The 19,298-nt window shown below is 49.7% G+C and overlaps 1 protein-coding gene across 1 annotated transcript in view; it reads left to right on the top strand.

Moving 5' to 3' along the window:
- The window catches only part of LOC116977428 (serine/threonine-protein kinase TNNI3K-like), a 58,104-nt gene that overhangs the window by 760 nt on the left and 38,046 nt on the right, over positions 1-19,298 (top strand). The window contains exons 2-3 of the mRNA XM_033027856.1: positions 1,790-1,957; positions 3,332-3,424. Of these exons, the coding sequence (XP_032883747.1) occupies positions 1,790-1,957; positions 3,332-3,424 (261 nt within the window). The remainder of the gene's footprint in view (positions 1-1,789; positions 1,958-3,331; positions 3,425-19,298) is intronic.

Genomic DNA, 19,298 nt, shown 5'->3' with positions numbered 1-19,298 from the left:
CCATGCCTTCATCTCCTCCCGACTGGACTGTTGCAACTCACTTCTCCTTGGCATCAGCTCCACCTACATCAACCGACTCCAACTGGTCCAGAACGCAGCCGCCCGACTCATCACCCACACCAAATCCTGGCATCACATCACTCCAGTCCTCAAAAAACTTCACTGGCTTCCCATCTCCCACCGGATCACCTACAAAATCCTGGTCCTCACCTACAAAGCCCTCCACCATCTGGCCCCCCCATATCTCACTGACCTCACGGTCCCTCAGATCCACATCAGCCGGTCTCCTCTCCATCCACAAGTCCAACCTCCGCAGTTTTGGGGACAGAGCCTTCTCCAGGGCAGCTCCCAGGCTCTGGAACTCCCTCCCCCAACTGATCCGCAATTCCGTGTCCCTCACCATCTTCCAGTCCCGCCTCAAGACCCATCTCTTCACCTCTGCCTATCCTTAGCCCCACGTCCCCGTCCCTTTTCATCTGTGCATTAATTGCCCCATACTGTGTTTTGTATTGAATTCTGTCTTTACTTTGTGTACTAGTCATGTCTCTACTATTTATTTCATTCCCCTTACATGTTTTTCCTCTACATGCTCAATTTTTGTAAGGTGTCCTTGAGACTCTTGAAAGGCGCCCATAAATAAAATTTATTATTATTATTATTATATGTGTGTGTACATTATATATCTGTGTGTGTACACATATACTTATATGTATATATGTGTGTGTGTGTATACATTATATATATTTATATATATGTGTGTGTGTGTGTGTGTGTACACCTGTGTAAAAATGAGCTGCAGGTGCTGGTTTACACCAAAGATGAAGATAGACACAAAATGCTGGAGTAATTCAGCGGGACAGGCAACATCTGTGGAGAGAAAGATTGAGTGACGTTTCAGGTCGAGACCCTTCTTCAGATATATATGTATATGTTCATATATATTTGGTGAATGGTGGTGAATCTGTGGGATTCATTGCCACAGACGGCGGTGGAGACCAAGTCAGTGGATATTTTTAAGGCAGAGATAGATAGAATCTTGACTAGTACAGGTTTATACACACGCACACACACTCTGAACGTTTGTTTCTAGTTTATTATATTGTTTACAGTGCACCATGTTTACATATTGTGTTGTGCTGCTGCAAGTAAGAATGTCATTGATCTAAGGTACACAAAATTGCTGGAGAAACTCAGCGGGTGCAGCAGCATCTATGGAGCGAAGGAAATAGGCGACGTTTCGGGCCGAAACCCTTCTTCAGACTGATGGGGGGTGGGGGGGAGAAGGAAGGAAAAGGGGGAGGAGGAGGAGCCCGAGGGCGGGCGGATGGGAGGGTGGGAGGAGACAGCTAGAGGGTTAAGGAAGGGGAGGAGACAGCAAGGGCTAGCAAAATTGGGAGAATTCAATGTCTGTGTATCTGTGTATTCAATATCAATGTCTAAATTCCCACCCATGTCATTGATCTATCTGGGACAATAAAACACTCTTGACTCTTGTAAAGGGCCTGTCCCACTTGCCGATTTTCTTCAGCGGCTGCCGCCATCGTATCATTGTCGCCAAAATATTTTGAACATTTCAAAATCCAGCAGCGACATAAAAAATGTTGCAACACTTGAAAAAACACATCAATACATCATCACGCTGCAAATGTTTCGGTGACCTGATACGTCAGTCAATGATACCGGCAGTCGCCGAATAAATCGGCAAGTGAATGTCATGGTTGTGAGTCGGTGCGTGTGGTAACGAGACGGTGCTAACTCTTGTGTTGTTTCCGTGGTCTGGTGTGCGCAGGGAAGGAGGTGAAGCGGGGGGAGTTCTGGGACGTGGTGGTCATCACGGCTGCCGATGGGCGTCAGGAGCATGCGTTCGTGCAGCAGATTGCCAGCAAGCTGCAGAGGAAGGAGCTACCCTGCGGCATCCCCTATCACGTCTTTGCAGATCCTCCAGGACCCAAAATAGGTACGGGTCGTCACGGATATTTCATGCTTCTTGAGGTTATGGGAGCAGAATTGGGTCATTCGGCCCATCAAGTCTCCTCCGCCTTGTACTACTCTTCTTTCCCTCCTAAAGTTCTCTCCGGTTTCCACTACCTGCTATATTTTCACTGAACAAAGCTTCAATGTCCTAGTGTTTAAGAAAGAACTGCAGATGCTGGAGAAACCGAAGGTAGACAAAAATGCTGGAGAAACTCAGCGGGTGAGGCAGCATCTATGGAGCGAATGAATATGTGACGTTTCGGGTAGAGACTGAATGTGTGACATTTCGGGTCTGAAGAAGGGTCTCGACCCGAAACGTCACCTATTCATTCGCTCCATAGATGCTGCCTCACCCGCTGAGTTTCTCCAGCATTTTTGTCGACCTTCGGCTTTTCCTGGCGGTCATGGGGAGAAAGTGCAAACTCCGTACAGACAGCACCCATAGTCAGGATCAAACCCGGGTCTAAAGAAATTCCTCCTCATCTCCTTCCTAAAGGAACGTTCTTTAATTCTGAGGCTGTGCCCTCTGGTCCTAGACTCTCCAACTAGTGGAAACATCCTCCCCACATCCACTCTATCCAGGCCTTTCACTATTCTGTATGTTTCAGTGAGGTCCCCCTCATCCTTCTAAACTCCAGCGTGATCCAGTGCCGTCAAACGCTCATCGTATGTTAACTCTCTCATTCCTGGGATCATTCTTGAAAACCACCTCTGGACCCTCTCCAGAGCCAGTACATCCTTCCTCAGATACGGGGCCCAAAACTGCTCACAATAGACCAGCGTCTTATACAGCCTCAGCATTACATCCCTGTTTTTGTATTCTAGCCCTCTTGAAATAAATTCCAGCATTGAGTTTGCTTTCTTTACTAACGATTCGACTTGCAGATTAACTTTTTGGGAATCCTGCACCAGCACTCCCAAGTCCCTTTGCACCTATGATTTCTGGATTCTCTCCCCATTAAGAAAATATTCCACAGATTCACCACCCTCTGACTAAAGAAATTTCTCCTCATCTCCTTCCTAAAAGAATGTCCTTTAATTCTGATTTCTGGATTCCCACCCCATTTGGAAAATAGTCTACGCCTTTATTCCTACGACCAAAATGTGTGACTCCACACTTTGCTACACTATATTCCATCTGCCACTTCTCTGCCCACTCTCCCAACCTGTCCAAGTGCTTCTGCAGAGTCCCTGCTTTCTCTACACTACCTGCCCCTCCACCTACTTCTGTATCATCTGCAAACTTGGCCACAAAGCCTTCAATCCCCTCGTCCGAGTGATTAATATACAAGGGTTGTGAATTTGCCTGCTGGGCAACTCCAGGAGATTGTTATTGATCATTGTTTTCTCTGCTCAGGAAATGGCGGCTCCACACTTCATGCTCTGCTCTGCTTACAAGAACTCTACGGAGACAAGATGGACAGCTTCAAGGTTCTACTGATCCACGCTGGTAAACACAACCATCGTTAACTGGCAAATCCTTTAATTAGCTGGGAATAGAAACAGACAATAGGTGCAGGAGTAGGCCATTTGGCCCTTCAAGCCAGCACCGCTATTCAATGTGATCATGGCTGATCATCCCAAATCAGTATCCCGTTCCTGCCTTCTCCCCATATCCCTTGACTCCGCTATCTTTAAGACCCCATCTAGCTCTCTCTTGAAAATGTCCAGAGAACCGGCCTCCACCACCCTCTGAGGCAGAGAATTCCACAGACTCGCCACTCTCTGTGTGAAAAGGTGTTTCCTCATCTCCGTTCTGAATGCCTTACTCCTTATTCTTAAACTGTGGCCCCTGATTTTGGTCTTCCCCAACATCAGGAACATGCTAGCATTTCCAAAGCCTTAATAATCTTCTATGTTTCAATAAGATATCCTCTCATCCTTCTAACTTCCAGAGTATACAAGCCCAGCCGCTCCATTCTCACAGCATATGACATTCCCGCCATCCCAGGAATTAATCTTGTGATCACTGCAGACACCTCCAACTCTGACCAGCCCAGAGCAGAATTAGGCCAGGCAGCCCATCGAGTCTAGTCTGCCATACGACCATGGCTGATCTATCCCTCCCTCTCAACCCCATCTGCCCATAACCTTTGACACCCTTCCAAATCAAAAACCTGTCAATCTATGCGTTAAATATACCCACTGACTGACTAAAGACGCCTCCACCGCCGTCTGTGGCAATGAATTCCACAGTTTCACCACCCTCTGGTTAAAGAAATTCCTCCTCATCTCCATTCTAAAGGTGCATCCTTTTATTCCGAGGCTGTGCCCTCTGGTCCTGGACTCTCTGATCGTATAGTAGCAAAAATGTCCTCTCCACATTCACTCTCTATTTCACAGCCTATTGATGCTTTGTTAAATCTGAAAGAACAAACTAGGCTGAATATACTCAGCAGGTCAGGCAGCTTCTGTGGAGAGAGACTTGGGGTTAATGTTCTGACTCAAAGAGGTACTGATCTTACTACAATCGGCAGACTCTGCTGTAGACTAAAACCGACACAAACGTTCCCTGTTTCTCTCTCCATGGATCCCTGAGATGGCGGGACTGTCATATGAGGAAAGATTGAAAAGACTAGGCTTGTATTCACTGGAGTTTAGCAGGATGAGGGGGTATCTTATTGAAACATATAAAATTATAAAAGGACTGGACAAGCTAGATGCAGGAAAAATGTTCCCAATGTTGGGCGAGTCCAGAACCAGGGGCCACAGTCTTAGAATAAAGTGGAGGTCATTTAAGACTGAGGTGAGAAAAAACTTTTTCACCCAGAGAGTTGTGAATTTATGGAATTCCCTGCCACAGAGGGCAGTGGAGGCCAAGTCACTGGATGGATTTAAGAGAGCGTTAGATAGAGCTCTAGGGGCTAGTGGAGTCAAGGGATATGGGGAGAAGGCAGGCACGGGTTATTGATAGGGGACGATCAGCCATGATCACAATGAATGGCGGTGCTAGCTCGAAGGGCCGAATGGCCTCCTCCTGCACTTATTGTCTATGTTTCTATGGAAGCTGCCCGACCTGCTGAATGTTTCCAGCCTATTTGGTAAAGATAATAAATTGTCCATTGTGTGTAGTATAATGCTAGTCATAGTATCATAGTGGTACAGTATGGAAACAGGCCCTTCGGCCCACACGGCCAACATATCACAGCTACACTAGTCCCACTTGCCTGCGCTTGGTCCATATCCCTCCAAATCTGTCCTATCCATGTACCTGTCTAACTGCTTCTTAAATGCTAGTGTATGCGGATCGCTGGTCGGCATGGATTCAGTGGGCTGAAGGGCCTGTTTCCACTCTGTAAATGTAACTAAATCAATTCCCGAATGTTTGCAGGTTCCCCCCGTGACTGCGTGGGTTTCCTCCGGGTGCTCCGGTTTCCCGTAGACAGTGCGGGGGACGGGTGGGTTAATTGCCCCTCATTGTGTGTAGGGGAGGGGGGAGTTGATGGGAATGGGACCGCGTGGGTTTCTCCTGGAGCCCCACTTTCCAGCCACGTACCAAACATCTGCGGTTCGGTGGGTTAATCAGACACTCGTTCATAAATGATAGCAGCAGAATTAGGCCATTCGGCCCATCGAGTCTACTCCGCCATTCAATCATGGCTGATCTATCTCTCCCTCCTAACCCCATTCTCCTGCCTTCTCCCCATAACCCCCGACACCCGTCGGTGCGGACACGATGGGCCGAAGGGCCTGTCACAATAATACTTTATTAGCCAAGTATGTTTTGCAACATACGAGGAATTTGATTTGCCGTACAGTCATACCAATAAAAAGCAACAGAACACACAAAATACATTTTGACATAAACATCCACCACAGTGACTCCTCCCACATTCCTCACTGTGATGGAAGGCGACAAAAAGTTCAATCTCTTCCCTTTGTCCTCCAGCGGTCGGGGGTCTCAAGCCTTCCGTTGCCGAGACGATCTTACTCCCGTAGCCGGGGGTGGGCCTCCTCGTCGGGGCGATCAAGTTCCTGCATCGGTGAGGGGGGGAATCTCAGCTCCCCCGCGCCGGGCGATCTACCCCGGGTCGGGGCTGGTCAAACATCCTGCGGCTTTTGGAGCTTCCCGACGCCGGTCTCATCCCGAGACTGCGAGCTCCTCGATGGTGAAATCCGCAGGCCGCAGTTGGAGCGTCGATCCCAGGCAATGGATCGATCCCCGATGGTCAGTCCACGGCCCCGCGGTGGGGCTCAAAGTCAGTCCCGAGCAAGGCCGCCAGCTCCATGATGTTAGGCCGCAGAGCGACCAGAGATACGATCCGGAAAACAATCGCATCTCAGGCAAGGTAAGAGATTGAAGAAAGTTTCCCCCAATCCCCTTCCCCCCCCCCACATAAAACAAACCAGAGAACATTTACACAAACTTTTAAAACACACTGAAAATAACAAAGAAAGACAAAAAGGGCAGACAGACTGTTGGCGAGGCTGCCATCGCGGCGCCACCTGGTGGAATATCTCTAAACTCTGCGCTGTATCTGTAAACTGAATAAAACTAAGCCTATGTTTGTATGTTTCTTGTGACAGGGGGCTCCAGCCAGCGGTTGCCGAGTGCCAGTGCCCTGGGGAAGGTGTTCATGGCAGTGCCAGTGGGCTGCCCGGCCTACCAGATGCTGGAGCTGAAGCTGGCCATGTACGTGGACCTGCCAGCCGGCATGGCCCCGGGAGTGCTGGTCACCTGTGCCGATGATGTCGAGCTGTACAGCCTGCCACAGGCTGGGGCCCTGGCCTTAGACAGGCCCGGTGTCACCGCGCTTGCACACCCCTCGCCGCTGGGCATTGGCACCGGGCACGGTGTGTTTGTGCTGGGGCCCGGGGCCTGGGGAGGGGCCGAGCTGGAGTGGGGGCCCTGCCGCCTCTTCCTGCACAAGCCCAGCGTCGAGGCCATGCTGGAGGTCGGAGCCACATGCGGGCCCCACTCCGACCACGTCTACACCGACAGCATCTTCTACCTGGACCGGCCCACCTGCCGGGGACTCCTGCACGCCCTGCAGCAAAGCCCCGGCCTGCAGTGTGAGCTCGATGCCTATGGGGACTTCCTGCCGGCTCTAGGCCCCAGCCGGGGACAGGGGAGCGGGGAGGGGCCAGGGGAAGGGGAGAGGTCCCTGCTCCACAAGGCCGTCACTGCCGCTCTCTGCGGGACCCCACTACATGTCGCCGCCCTCAATAACTCGGCCTTCTACCACCTGGGCACGGCACCCGAGTACCTGCACCATCTCACCAGCCCAGCTGGGGGTATGTGGGGCCTGCTGCCCCAGGCCCAGGGCCCCGCGACTGGCCCTGACCACAGCTCCCAACACCAGGGCTCCAGGCCCGAGCCTTGTCCTGGGCCTGACACACACCCCCACACCCCTAGGCCAGACCACCAAGGCCCTGATCCCAGATCATTCTCCCGGGCCCTCGGGCCTGCCGTTGGCCCTGTGGACCCCAGCTCCCACCCCCAGCCCCCTGGGCCTGTGGCCTGTGTGCTACGCAGCCTGCTGGGCACGGGGAGCGTGGTGTCAGCGGGCAGCGTGGTAGAGTTCTCCCGGCTAGCCCCCGGCACCAGGGTGGGCCCTGGCTGCATCATCAGCGGCTGCAGTCTGGGGCCGGGTACCTCAGTGCCAGCTGGCACCTTCCTGCTGTCGGTGGGCATGCCGGGGGGCTTTGCCAGCGCAGCGCTGGGCACTGCCGACGACCCCAAGGCCAGTGTGGGCTCGCTGGCCGAGATCGAGGGTCTGCAGATACTGGGAGTGGGGCTAGATCGGGCAGCCCAGCTCCTGGACCTGCCCCTCTCCCCCCGTCTCTTCTCCGGCCCCCGGCCCGGACTCTGGAACGCCAGGCTGTTCCCGGGGCCCCGGCCCACCGCGCAGGAGTCGGCCGCCGCCACCCTGTCTGTAGTGGACGTCCTGAGGGGAGGGTCAGCTGTCCATCTGCCCACTGACCGGGGTCTGCTGTCCATCCACGAGATGCTCCATGCCATGGATCTGCAAAGCACGCTGCGCTTCAGGGAGGAGCTGCTGCAGGAGCTCAGCAAGGCCGGGAATGATGCAGCTGGGAATGGCAGCCGGAAATGATACAGCCGGAAATGGTGCAACTGGGAATGGTGCAGCTGGGAATGATGCAGCTGGGAATGGCAGCCGGAAATGATGCAGCCGGAAATGGTGCAACTGGGAATGGTGCAGCTGGGAATCATGCAGCTGGGAATGGTGCAGCTGGGAATCATGCAACTGGGAATGGTGCAGCTGGGAATCATGCAACTGGGAATCATGCAACTGGGAATCATGCATCTGGGAATGGTGCAGCCGGGAATGGTGCAGCTGGGAATCGTGCAGCTGGGAATGGTGCAGCCGGGAATGGTGCAGCCGGGAATCATGCAGCTGGGAATGGTGCAGCTGGGAATCGTGCAACTGGGAATGGTGCAGCTGGGAATCATGCAACTGGGAATGGTGCAGCTGGGAATCATGCAACTGGGAATCATGCAGCTGGGAATGGTGCAGCCGGGAATCATGCAGCTGGGAATGGTGCAGCTGGGAATCATGCAACTGGGAATGGTGCAGCTGGGAATCATGCAACTGGGAATCATGCAGCTGGGAATCATGCAGCTGGGAATGGTGCAGCTGGGAATGGTGCAGCTGGGAATCATGCAACTGGGAATCATGCATCTGGGAATGGTGCAGCCGGGAATCATGCAGCTGGGAATGGTGCAGCTGGGAATCATGCAACTGGGAATGGTGCAGCTGGGAATCATGCAACTGGGAATCATGCAACTGGGAATGATGCAGCTGGGAATGGTGCAACTGGGAATGACGACGGCAATGACAGCTGGGAATGGTGCAACTGGGACTCATGCAGCTGGGAATGGTGCAGTCGGGAATCATGCAGCTGGGAATGATGCAGCTCGCTGTGACCCGCCCCATACATCGCCAGGGCTCCACCTCACTGATGGAACAAACACATCACAACCTCACAAAGAAGTAGAAACACAAGAAGGATCCCGACACACGAAACGTCACCTATCCATGTTCTCCACAGATGCTGCCTGACCCGCTGAGTTACTCCAGCACTCTGTGAAACGTCACCTATCCATGTTCTCCACAGATGCTGCCTGACCCACTGAGTTACTCCAACACTATTTTTTTAACGTTACAAATAAACTACATTTATTAAAGTATAAGGAAATATATTAAATGATTAATAAGGGTTTACATCAGTCTCAAGTCTCACGCTCTTTTACTTATGGGAACTCCCCCAATACCAACAGCAGGTGATAGCAACAAATCTTTCAAGCCTTTCAAGTGTCGGGAGTGTTTAGTTTAGAGATACAGCGTAGAAACAGGCCCTTTGGCCCACCCAGACCGCACCAACCAACAATCGCCCCGTAGAAACTACAGGCCGGTTAGTCTGACATCAGTGGTTGGCAACATTTTACAGTCCTTTATAAAGGATGAGGTTACGGAATACTTAGTTCACGATAAAATAGGCGGAAGTCAGCATGACTTTGTGAAGGGGAGATCTTGCTTGACAAATCTGTCATTCTTTGAGGACAGACAAAGGAGAGTCAGTAGATGTTGTTTACTTAGATTTTCAGAAAGCCTTTGATAAGGTGCCACACGTGAGGCTGCTAAGGAAGATGAGAGCCCACGGTATCAAAGGGCAGATACTAGCATTGAGCAGGTTGGCTGGCTGGCAGAAGACAAAGAGTGCCAATAATGGGGGCTGTGTCAGGTTGGCTGTCAGTGACTAGTGGAGTTCCGCAGGGCTCGGTGTCGGGGCCACTACTCTTCATGTTGTATATTAATGATTTGGACGAGGGGATTGAAGGCTTTGTGGCCAAGTTTGTGGATGGTACAAAAATATGTGGAGGGGCAGGTAGTGTAGAGAAAGCAGGGACTCTGTAGAAGGACTTGGACAGGTTGGGAGAGTGGGCAGAGAAGTGGCAGATGGAATATAGTGTAGCAAAGTGTGGAGTCATGCATTTTGGTCACAGGAATAAAGGCGTAGACTATTTTCTAAATGGGGTGAGAATCCAGAAATCGGAGGTGCAAAGGGACTTGGGAGACTGGTGCAGGATTCTCAAACAGTTAAACTGCAAGTCAGATTGCTAGTTAGTTAGTTATCCTTTATTGTTATTTAAACTTATTAGTTTGAACAAAATTATGTACCTTGCAGCCATGACAGAAAATAAAGTAGCAGAACACACAATGAACACAGATTAACATCCACCACAGTGACTCCAGGCACCTCCTCACTGTGATGGAGGCAAAAGTCTTAAAGTCCTTATCTCTTCCCTCCTTGTTCTCCCTCTGCGTTGAGACGATCCAGGCTTCCGATGTTGTGACCCGGCCGGGTGATGGTAAGTCCCGCGGCCTAATCCGAGCTCCGCGGACGGGCCGGTTCAAACTCCGCGGCCCGGGCGGTCGAAGCTGCCACCCTCCAGTCCAGCGGACGAAGCTGTTGTTGCGGGAGCTCCGGAGAATCGGTCACCAACCTGGGACCTGCGATGTTGTCGTCCACTGGGCCCGCGGCTGAGGCTCCGAAGAGACTAAAACAAGTTTCCCCCGCCCCCCACACATACACAACTAAAACTAAACTAAAACATACGTCCAACAAGACAAAAGGAAATAAAAAAAAAGAAAAAGGCAGACGGACTGCAGGCGAACCGCAGCTGTTTGGGCAGTACCGCCACTTCCGGAGCCTAAGCATTTGCTTCAAGAAGGCAAATGCAATGCTAGCATTTATTTCAAGAGGGCTAGAATACAAAAACGGATGTAATGCTGAGGCTCTATAAGGCGCTGGTCAGGCCACATTTAGGATAGTTTTGGGCACCGTATCTGAGGAAGGATGTGCTGGTTCTGGAGATGGTCCAGAGGAGGTTTACAAGAACGATCCCAGGAATGAGTGGGTTAACATACGATGACACTGGGCCTGTACTCGCTGGAGTTTAGAAGGATGAGGGGAGACCTCATTGAAACGTACAGAATAGTGAAAGGCCTGGATAGAGTGGATGTGGAGAGGATGTTTCCACTAGTGGGAGAGTCTAGAACCAGAGGGCACAGCCTCAGAATTAAAGGACGTTCCTTTAGGAAGGAGATGAGGAGGAATTTCTTTAGTCAGAGGGTGGGCAGGAGAAAGGGATTAGGTGGGAGAGAGATCAGCCATGATTGAATGGTGAAGTAGACTTGATGGGCTGAATGGCCTGATTCTGCTCCTATCACATGAACTTACACTAGTTTTATGAAGTTTATGTTTATGAGTTTATTGGCCAAGTATTCAAATACAAGGAATTTGCCTTGGTGCTCCGCCCGCAAGTGACAACATGACATACAGTGGCAGTTAGGAATGACACATAAAACATTAAACATTAATAATAAAACATTATTGATTAAACGTGAATTAAATAAAATACCAGATCAAAAGGAGGCTACAGATTTTTAGCTGTTGAGTAGAGCAACTACTCGTGGAAAAAAGCTTTTTATGTCTGGCTGTGGCAGCTTTGACAGTCCGGAGTCGCCTTCCAGAGGGAATTGATTCAAAGAGTTTGTGGCCAGGGAGAGAGGGGCCAGAGATGATCTTGCCCGCTCGCTTCCTGGCCCTTGCAGTGTACAGTTCATCAATGGAGGGAAGGTTGCAGCCAATAACATTCACAGCTGATCGGACGATTCGCTGCAGCCTCTGGATGTCGTGCTTGGTGGCTGAGTCAAACCAGACCATGATGGAGAAGGTGAGAACAGACTGTACGATGGCCGTGTAGAATTGGACCATCATTGCCTGTGGCAGATTGTGCAATGATGGTCCAATTCTATGCAGCCATCGTACAGTCTGTCCTACAAACTAGGGACAATTTTTACAGAAGCCAATTAACGTGCAAACCTACACATCTTTGGAGTGTGGGAGGAAACCCATGAGGTCACGGGGAGAACGTGCAAACTCCGTACAGACAGCACCTGTAATCAGGATGGAACCTGGGTCTCTGGCGCTGTGAGGCAGCAGCTCAACCCGCTGCACCACCGTGACGCCCCATGTTTAATGTCATGTGTACCGCAAATGGAACAATTCTTACTTGCAGCATCACAACAAGAATATGAACTCATAGATAACATAAGCAAAAAATTAAAACCGTACAAAAGTCCATGTGCAATATTCGATAGACTGCTGTGTAATCAATTAAAGTATTGATTTGATGGTACAACAAATATAGATAAGGCATGTAGACAAAAATGTTGGAGAAACTCAGCGGGTGAGGCAGCGTCTAGATACTGCCTCACCCGCTGAGTTACTCCAGCATTTTTGTCTACCTTCGATTTTTCCAGCATCTGCAGTTCCTTCTTAAACACAGATAAGACATGTAGTTTATTGTCCCGTGTACCGAGGTACAGTGAAAAGCTTTTGTTGCGAGTTAACCAGTCAGCGGAAAGACAATACATGATTACAATCGAGCCGTCCACAGTGTACAGATACAGGATAAGGGAATAACGTTTAGTGCAAGGTAAAGCCAGCAAAGACCGCTCTCTAGTTGGTGAGAGGACGGTTCAGTTGCCTGATAACAGCCGGGAAGAAACTGTCCCTGAATCTGGAGGTGTGCATTCGTTTTCACACTTCTGTACCTCTTGCCCGATGGGAGAGGGGAGAAGAGGGAGTGACCGGGGTGAGACTGGTCCTTGATGATGCTGCTGGCCTTGCCGAGGCAGCGTGAGGTGTAGATGGAGGCGATGGAAGGGAGGTTGGTTTGTGTGATGGTCTGGGCTGCGTCCACAATTCTCTGTGATTTCTTGCGGGTCTTGGACGGAGCTGTTCCCAAACCGTGCTGGGATACATCCCGATAAAATGCTCTCTGTGTGGCATCTATGGTGATATGATGATTGTATTCCCTGCACGTTTTTATGAATAAAATGTATTTTTCAAATAAAGTAACAACATAGAATAGTGAAAGGCCTGGATAGAGTGGATGTGGAGAGGATGTTTCCACTAGTGGGAGAGTCTAGGACCAGAGGGCACAGCCTCAGAATTAAAGGATGTTATTTTAGGAAGGAGATGAGGAGGAATTTCTGGTGCAATTTGTGGAATTCTTTGTGGGAATCTTGTGAATCTGTGGAATTATTTGCCACAGACGGCTGTGGAGGCCACAAGTCAGTGGATATATTTAAGGCAGAGATAGATAGATTGTTGATTAGTGCGGGTGTCAGGGGTTATGGGGAGAAGGCAGGAGAATGGGGTTAGGAGGGAGAGATAGATCAGCCATGATAGAATGGCGAAGTAGACTTGATGGGCCGAATGGCCTAATTCTGCTCCTATCACTTAACTCTTACCTCTCTCAATAACCTGGGATAGATCCCATCAAATCCTGGGGATTTATCTGCCGTAATGCTCTTCAAGAAGCCCGACACCTCCTCCTCCTCCACCTCCATCTCGCCTGCTCTTGCACATTGGTGCGCTCCACACTGATCTCATGGCAGTGAGCTGGAGATCAGTAGCCGCCTCCTTGCATCCCAGTCATTGGTAAATCCACCCAGGAATTCTGGAGAAACTCCTTTGTAATGTTGAACTCACTCTAATAGCGAGGAGTCGGGGGGTAGGAGCCTGAGCACAGAAACAGGCCCTTCGGCCCAACTCATCCATGCTGACCAAGATGCCCCCTCTAAGCTCATCCTATTCACCCATGCCTGGCCCTTCTTCTTCTTCGTCTTATGCCCCCTTCGGTCATGGTTGACCATGGGTATCTCCAGGGTTGGAGGAGGCCTGTGCGTGACTTTGTTTAACGTGGGGAGACTGGTGCACACAGCCACCCCATGGTCCTTGACAGATCTGGGTCAGGATCCAGTGGTATGGAGTCCAAGACGACCGGAGACCCTTTTCTGCTGCAGCCTTCATCCGCCTTCCCAGCCCTTGTGATGCTCCACTAAGGTCAGCCATCGTCCTCCGCCTGTTCCACCGTTGAGGTCTTGGTTGGATTGGCTCTTTGTCAGAGACCTCCCCCTCGACCTTACAGCCATGGGTGGCCCTACCAGGAGCATAGCTCCAGACGGCATCGCTCTCAGGATCTCAGGACCACACACAAGCTTCTCCACCACGACAAGGTGACAATCCACGGAATAGTAGGACTGGCCCATATCCCCCTAAATCTTTGCCTGTACTGGTACAAATGTTATAATGCCTGCCTCATGTACCTGTCCAACTGTTTCTTAAACCGTCCTCACCTCCATTTTCAACTGGTCACTTCAACTCTCAATTGCGCCTGCTTGTTTCAAGTCAGCTGTGATCGTACCAGTCCCCAAGAAAAATAACATCACTTGCCTTAACGACTATAGGCCTGTTGCCTTAACTTCAGTCATCATGAAGGTTCTTGAGAGACTGGTATGCAAACATCTTTCCAGCATTACACTTGATCCCTATCAATTCGCCTCCAGAGCCAACAGAAGTGTAGATGATGTAGTGTCCCTCTGTGTTCACTCCATCCTCCAACACCTGGAATCCAGATCCACATATGCTCGCATTCTTTTTGTGGATTTTAGCTCCGCATTCAATACCATCGTTCCTGTAAAGTTGATACACACTTTACAGGAACTGGGGGTCAACTCATCTCTATGTATTGTATTTGTATTGTATTGTATTGTATATCTTTATTGTTATTTTCCTGAGTACTCGCATACCCAGAGGAAACAAAAAAACGTTACTCAAACCAGTGTCCATTCAGTGTGCAGTAAAAAATAAATAGAAATAAAAATACATATATCATGAACAAGTTTAACACTACTCTCAACTAAACATCAACAGGCGTTCCGATCGGCCATAAATGGATCTATAGCTTTCTATGTGACAGAAAACAGGTGGTAAACATTGGTAACCATGTCTCACTGGCTAGGTTCCTGAACATCAGCGCCCCCCAGGGTTGCGTTTTATCACCTCTTCTGTACTCTGTACACACACATTTTTGCTGTTCACACTCTGACTCTGTCTTGTTATTTAAGTTTGCAGATGACACATCTGTGGCAGGTCTTATTACCAATAACATCAAAACCGTTTACCGTAGGGAAGTAGAGGAGCTAGTAAGGTGGTGTGAGAACAACAACCTCATACTTAACATCTCAAAAACTAAGGAGCTGGTTGTTGATTTCAGAAAGAAGGCCACCCCCCTCCTCCCTCTCTTCATCAATGGAGAGGTGGTTGAGAGGGTCACCTTCTTTAAGTTCCTCGGGACCACCATACATCAATCCCTATCATGGGAGCTCAACACCAGTCTCATAATCAGTAAGTGCCACCAGCCACTCTACTTCCTGCGGCAGCTCAAAAAATTCAGGGTCAGTCGACCAGCCATGACCCACTTCTATAGGTCTACCATAGAAAGCATACTCACATTCTCCATGCTTGTCTGGTATGGTCACACAACCTCGCAGGATAAGATTCGGCTGGAGAGAATAGTGCGCCGAGCTTCTAAGATCATCGGTTGCAGCAGACTTCCCTCAGTGACATCACTTTACTCAACAAGACTCACCAGAAAGGCCAAAAAAATCATAGCAGACCACTTTCACCCAGCACATTACCTCTTTAATCTCCTCCCATCAGGAAGGAGATATAGAAGCATTAAAAGTAAAACATCTCGCTTCAGAGACAGCACCTACCTCCAAGCCATCAGATATTTGAATTTGCACTAATCACTTTGCACTTTGTTTTGCACTTGCACTTACGCTTAACATGACGCTGCTGGGTCCTGTCCTTCCTGTATATATTGTCCTTCGTACGGTATTGTCTGTATTATTTATTGTGGTGTATGTGGTGGTTGTATTGTACTGTATTGTATCTGTCTGACAGCGAACCAAGACACATTCCTATCAACTTGTTGACATGGCAATAAACTTCTTGAATCTTGAATCTTGAACGTTGGGATAGTCCCAGCTTCAATTACTTCCTCTGGCAGCTCATTCCATACACCAACGTTACCCTTCATGTTCCTATTAAATCTTCCCCCCACCTTAAACCTATGCCTTCTGCATCTTGCTTCTCCTACTCTGGGGCTAATACTCTGTGCATTCACCTTATCTATTTCTCTTTTAGACTACAGAGATACAGCACGGAAACAGTCCCTTCGGCCCACCGAGTCCACGCCGACCAGCAATCCCCTACACACACACACACACACAGGGACAATTTACATTTACAACAAGCCAATTAACCTACAAACCTGTACATCTTTGAAGTGTGGTAGGAAACCGGAGCACCCGGAGAAAACCCACGCAGGTCACGGGGAGAACGTACAAACTCCGCACAGACAGCACCCATAGTCAGGATTGAACCCGGGTCTCTGGCGCTGTGAGGCAGCAGCTCTACCCGCTGCACCACCGTGTCGCCCTGATATGTTTTAATACAGCATAAGATCACCCCTCATCCTCCAGTGGTCTCAGGAACAAAGTCCTACCCTGCCCAACCTCTCCCCACAGCTCAGTCCCTCATGTTCTGGTGACATCCTTGTAAAACTTCTCTGCACCCGTTTCCAGCTTAATGCTATATTCCTGTAACAGGGTGACCCAAAACTGAGACTGAATGCTGCCTCACCAAGAGAACACTGAGTATGAACTGGCCAGCAGCATCATCAAGGACCAGTCTCACCCCGGTCACTCCCTCTTCTCCCCTCTCCCATCGGGCAAGAGGTATAGAAGTGTGAAAACTAACGCACACCTCCAGATTCAGGGACAGTTTCTTCCCGGCTGTTATCAGGCAACTGAATCGTCCTCTCACCAACTAGAGAGCGGTCCTGACCTCCCATCTACCTCATTGGAGACCCTCGGACTATCTTTGATCGGACTTTACTGCCTTTACCTTGCACTAAACATTATTCCCATATCATGTATCTGTGGACGGCTCGATTGTAATCATGTATTGTCTTTCCGCTGACTGGTTAGCACGCAACAAAAGCTTTTCACTGTACCTCGATACACGGGACAATAAACTAAATGAACAGAGTGACGGGTGAGGTGCAGTGACTGTTGCTGGGGGGGTGGGGGGGGGGGGGAGACGCTGCGGGAATTTGGCACAGATTGCCCAGCTAACTTTAGCCCTGGGCCAGGTTCCAGCTGCCGCCTGTCTCATCTCCCAGCGTTTGTCCCGTCCATGTTATTGTGATCCGACATTCCACGGAGGGGCAAGGTTTATATTTAGCGTTGTTGATCAGGCAGTGAGGAGAACACTGTGGCTGTCGGGGAGAGAGAGTCTTCACCTCCCCAATCAACCGTCCGTGAGCCCGCGTTGGACAAACGCCTCGATGGGGAACTACAAGTCCAGGCCCAACCAGACTTGCACGGGTAAAACAAACTTCCTTCCACAATATCTCACGTTAAAGTCAAGGTTAAAGGGTGAGGAGCTCGCAGCAGTTTAGAAGCATGGGGGGGGTCTCATTGAAACTTACCGAATAGTGAATTTTTAAGGCAGAGATAGATAGATTCTTGATCAGTACGGGTGTCGGGGGTTATGGGGAGAAGGCAGGAGAATGGGGTTAGGAGGGAGAGATAGATTGAATGGCAGAGTGGTCTGGATGGGTCAAATGGCCTAATTCTACTCCTATAACTGGTGAACTTGTGAAAGGCCTGGATAGAGTGGATGTGGAGAGGGTGTTTCCACTCCTCAGCTGTTCTTGTTCGGACGTTGCTGGCTTTACCTTGCACTAAACGTTATTCCCATATCATGTATCTGTACACTGTGGACGGCTCGATTGTAATCATGTCTTGTCTTTCCGCTGACTGGTTAGCACGCAACACAAGCTTTTCACTGTACCTCGATACACGGGACAATAAACTCAACTAAACTAAAGTGAGCTGAACTAGTCTGAACTAGGACCAGAGGTCACAGCCTCAGAATAAAAGGACGTTCCTTTAGGAAGGAGATGAGGAGGAATTTCTTTAGTCAGAGGGTGGTGAATCTGTGGGATTTTATGCCACGGACGGCTGTGGAGGCCACAAGTCAGTGGATATATTTAATAATAATAATAATAATAATAATATATTTTATTGTCATTACACATATATGCAACGAGATTTGGTTATGCAGCTTCCATCCGATGTCATAGCTCCAACATCTGAAATTTAGAAACCCCAGAGAAACATGATTTATAACAAGAACAGTAAAACAGTCTAAAGTGCAAATGTGTCTGTGCCGGGTCGATGTGTGACTTGACCATCCGAGGGAGACACTCCAGGGGGGGTGGGGGGGGGGGCACTCATTAGGGCCGGTTCAGAGCCGCTATAGCTCTGGGAATAAAGCTGTTCCTGAGTCTGGAGGTGCTGGCGTAGAAGGCCTTGTAACGTCTGCCGGAGGGAAGTAGTTCAAACAGTCCATTACAGGGGTGTGATGAGTCTTTATGGATGCTGACGGCCTTCCTGAGGCACCGTGTGGTAGATGCCCTCCAAGGCTGGTAGCTGTGTCCCAATGATCCTCTGCGCTCTGTGGACGACGCACTGAAGAGCTCTCCTCTCCGCCTCCGTGCAGCTGAGATACCACACAGAGATGCCATACGTTAATATGCTCTCTGTGGTGCAGCGGTAGAACGTTGTCAGCAGCTGTTGGGGCAGACCAGTCTTTTTTAAATGTCCTCAGGAAGAACAGTCGTTGCTGTGCCTTCTTGACCAGCGCGGCGGTGTTTGTGGACCATGTGAGGTCTTCTGAAATGTGAGTGCCCAGAAACTTAAAGCTGGACACTCTCTCCACACTTTCCCCATGGATGGAGATTGGGGCGTATTCTCCATTATGGGACCTGGTCAATAATCAGCTCCTTGGTCTTGGAAGTGTTTAGTGACAAGTTGTTACGTGTGCACCAGTCCGCCAGGTTCTGCACCTCCGCTCTGTAGTTTAAGGCAGGTATAGATAGATTCTTAATTAGTACGGGTGTCAGGAAATATGTGGAGAAGGCAGGAGAATGGGGTTAGGAGGGAGAGATAGATCAGCCACGATTGAATGGTGCTGTAGACTAGATGGGCCGAATGGCCTGATTCTGCTCCTATCACTTATGAACTTACTGCAGCTTAACAGTCCCATTAACACAATAAAGAACAAATCTAAATATACGATAATCGATAATACAATAAGTTAATACCCATAATATTAAGTAACTCAAAACTGAAGTGGGCAGAGCGACCACAGACACTGTCCACAGAAGATCACAGTTGCTGAGGTTAGTGTTGTGCAGTGATGGTTGTTGGGAAGAAGCTGTTCCTGAACCTGGAGGTCACGGTTTTCAGGCTCCTGTACCTTCTTCCCCGATGGTAGCAGCGAGATGAGAGCGTGGCCAGGGTGGTGTGGGTCTCTGATGATGCTGGCGGCCTCTTTGAGGCAGCGACTCCTGTAGATCCCTTCGATGG

This window comes from Amblyraja radiata, chromosome 10 (assembly GCF_010909765.2).
Source record: "Amblyraja radiata isolate CabotCenter1 chromosome 10, sAmbRad1.1.pri, whole genome shotgun sequence".
NCBI classification, from domain to species: Eukaryota; Metazoa; Chordata; class Chondrichthyes; order Rajiformes; family Rajidae; genus Amblyraja; species Amblyraja radiata.
This window is presented reverse-complemented; position numbering and strand designations above follow the sequence as displayed.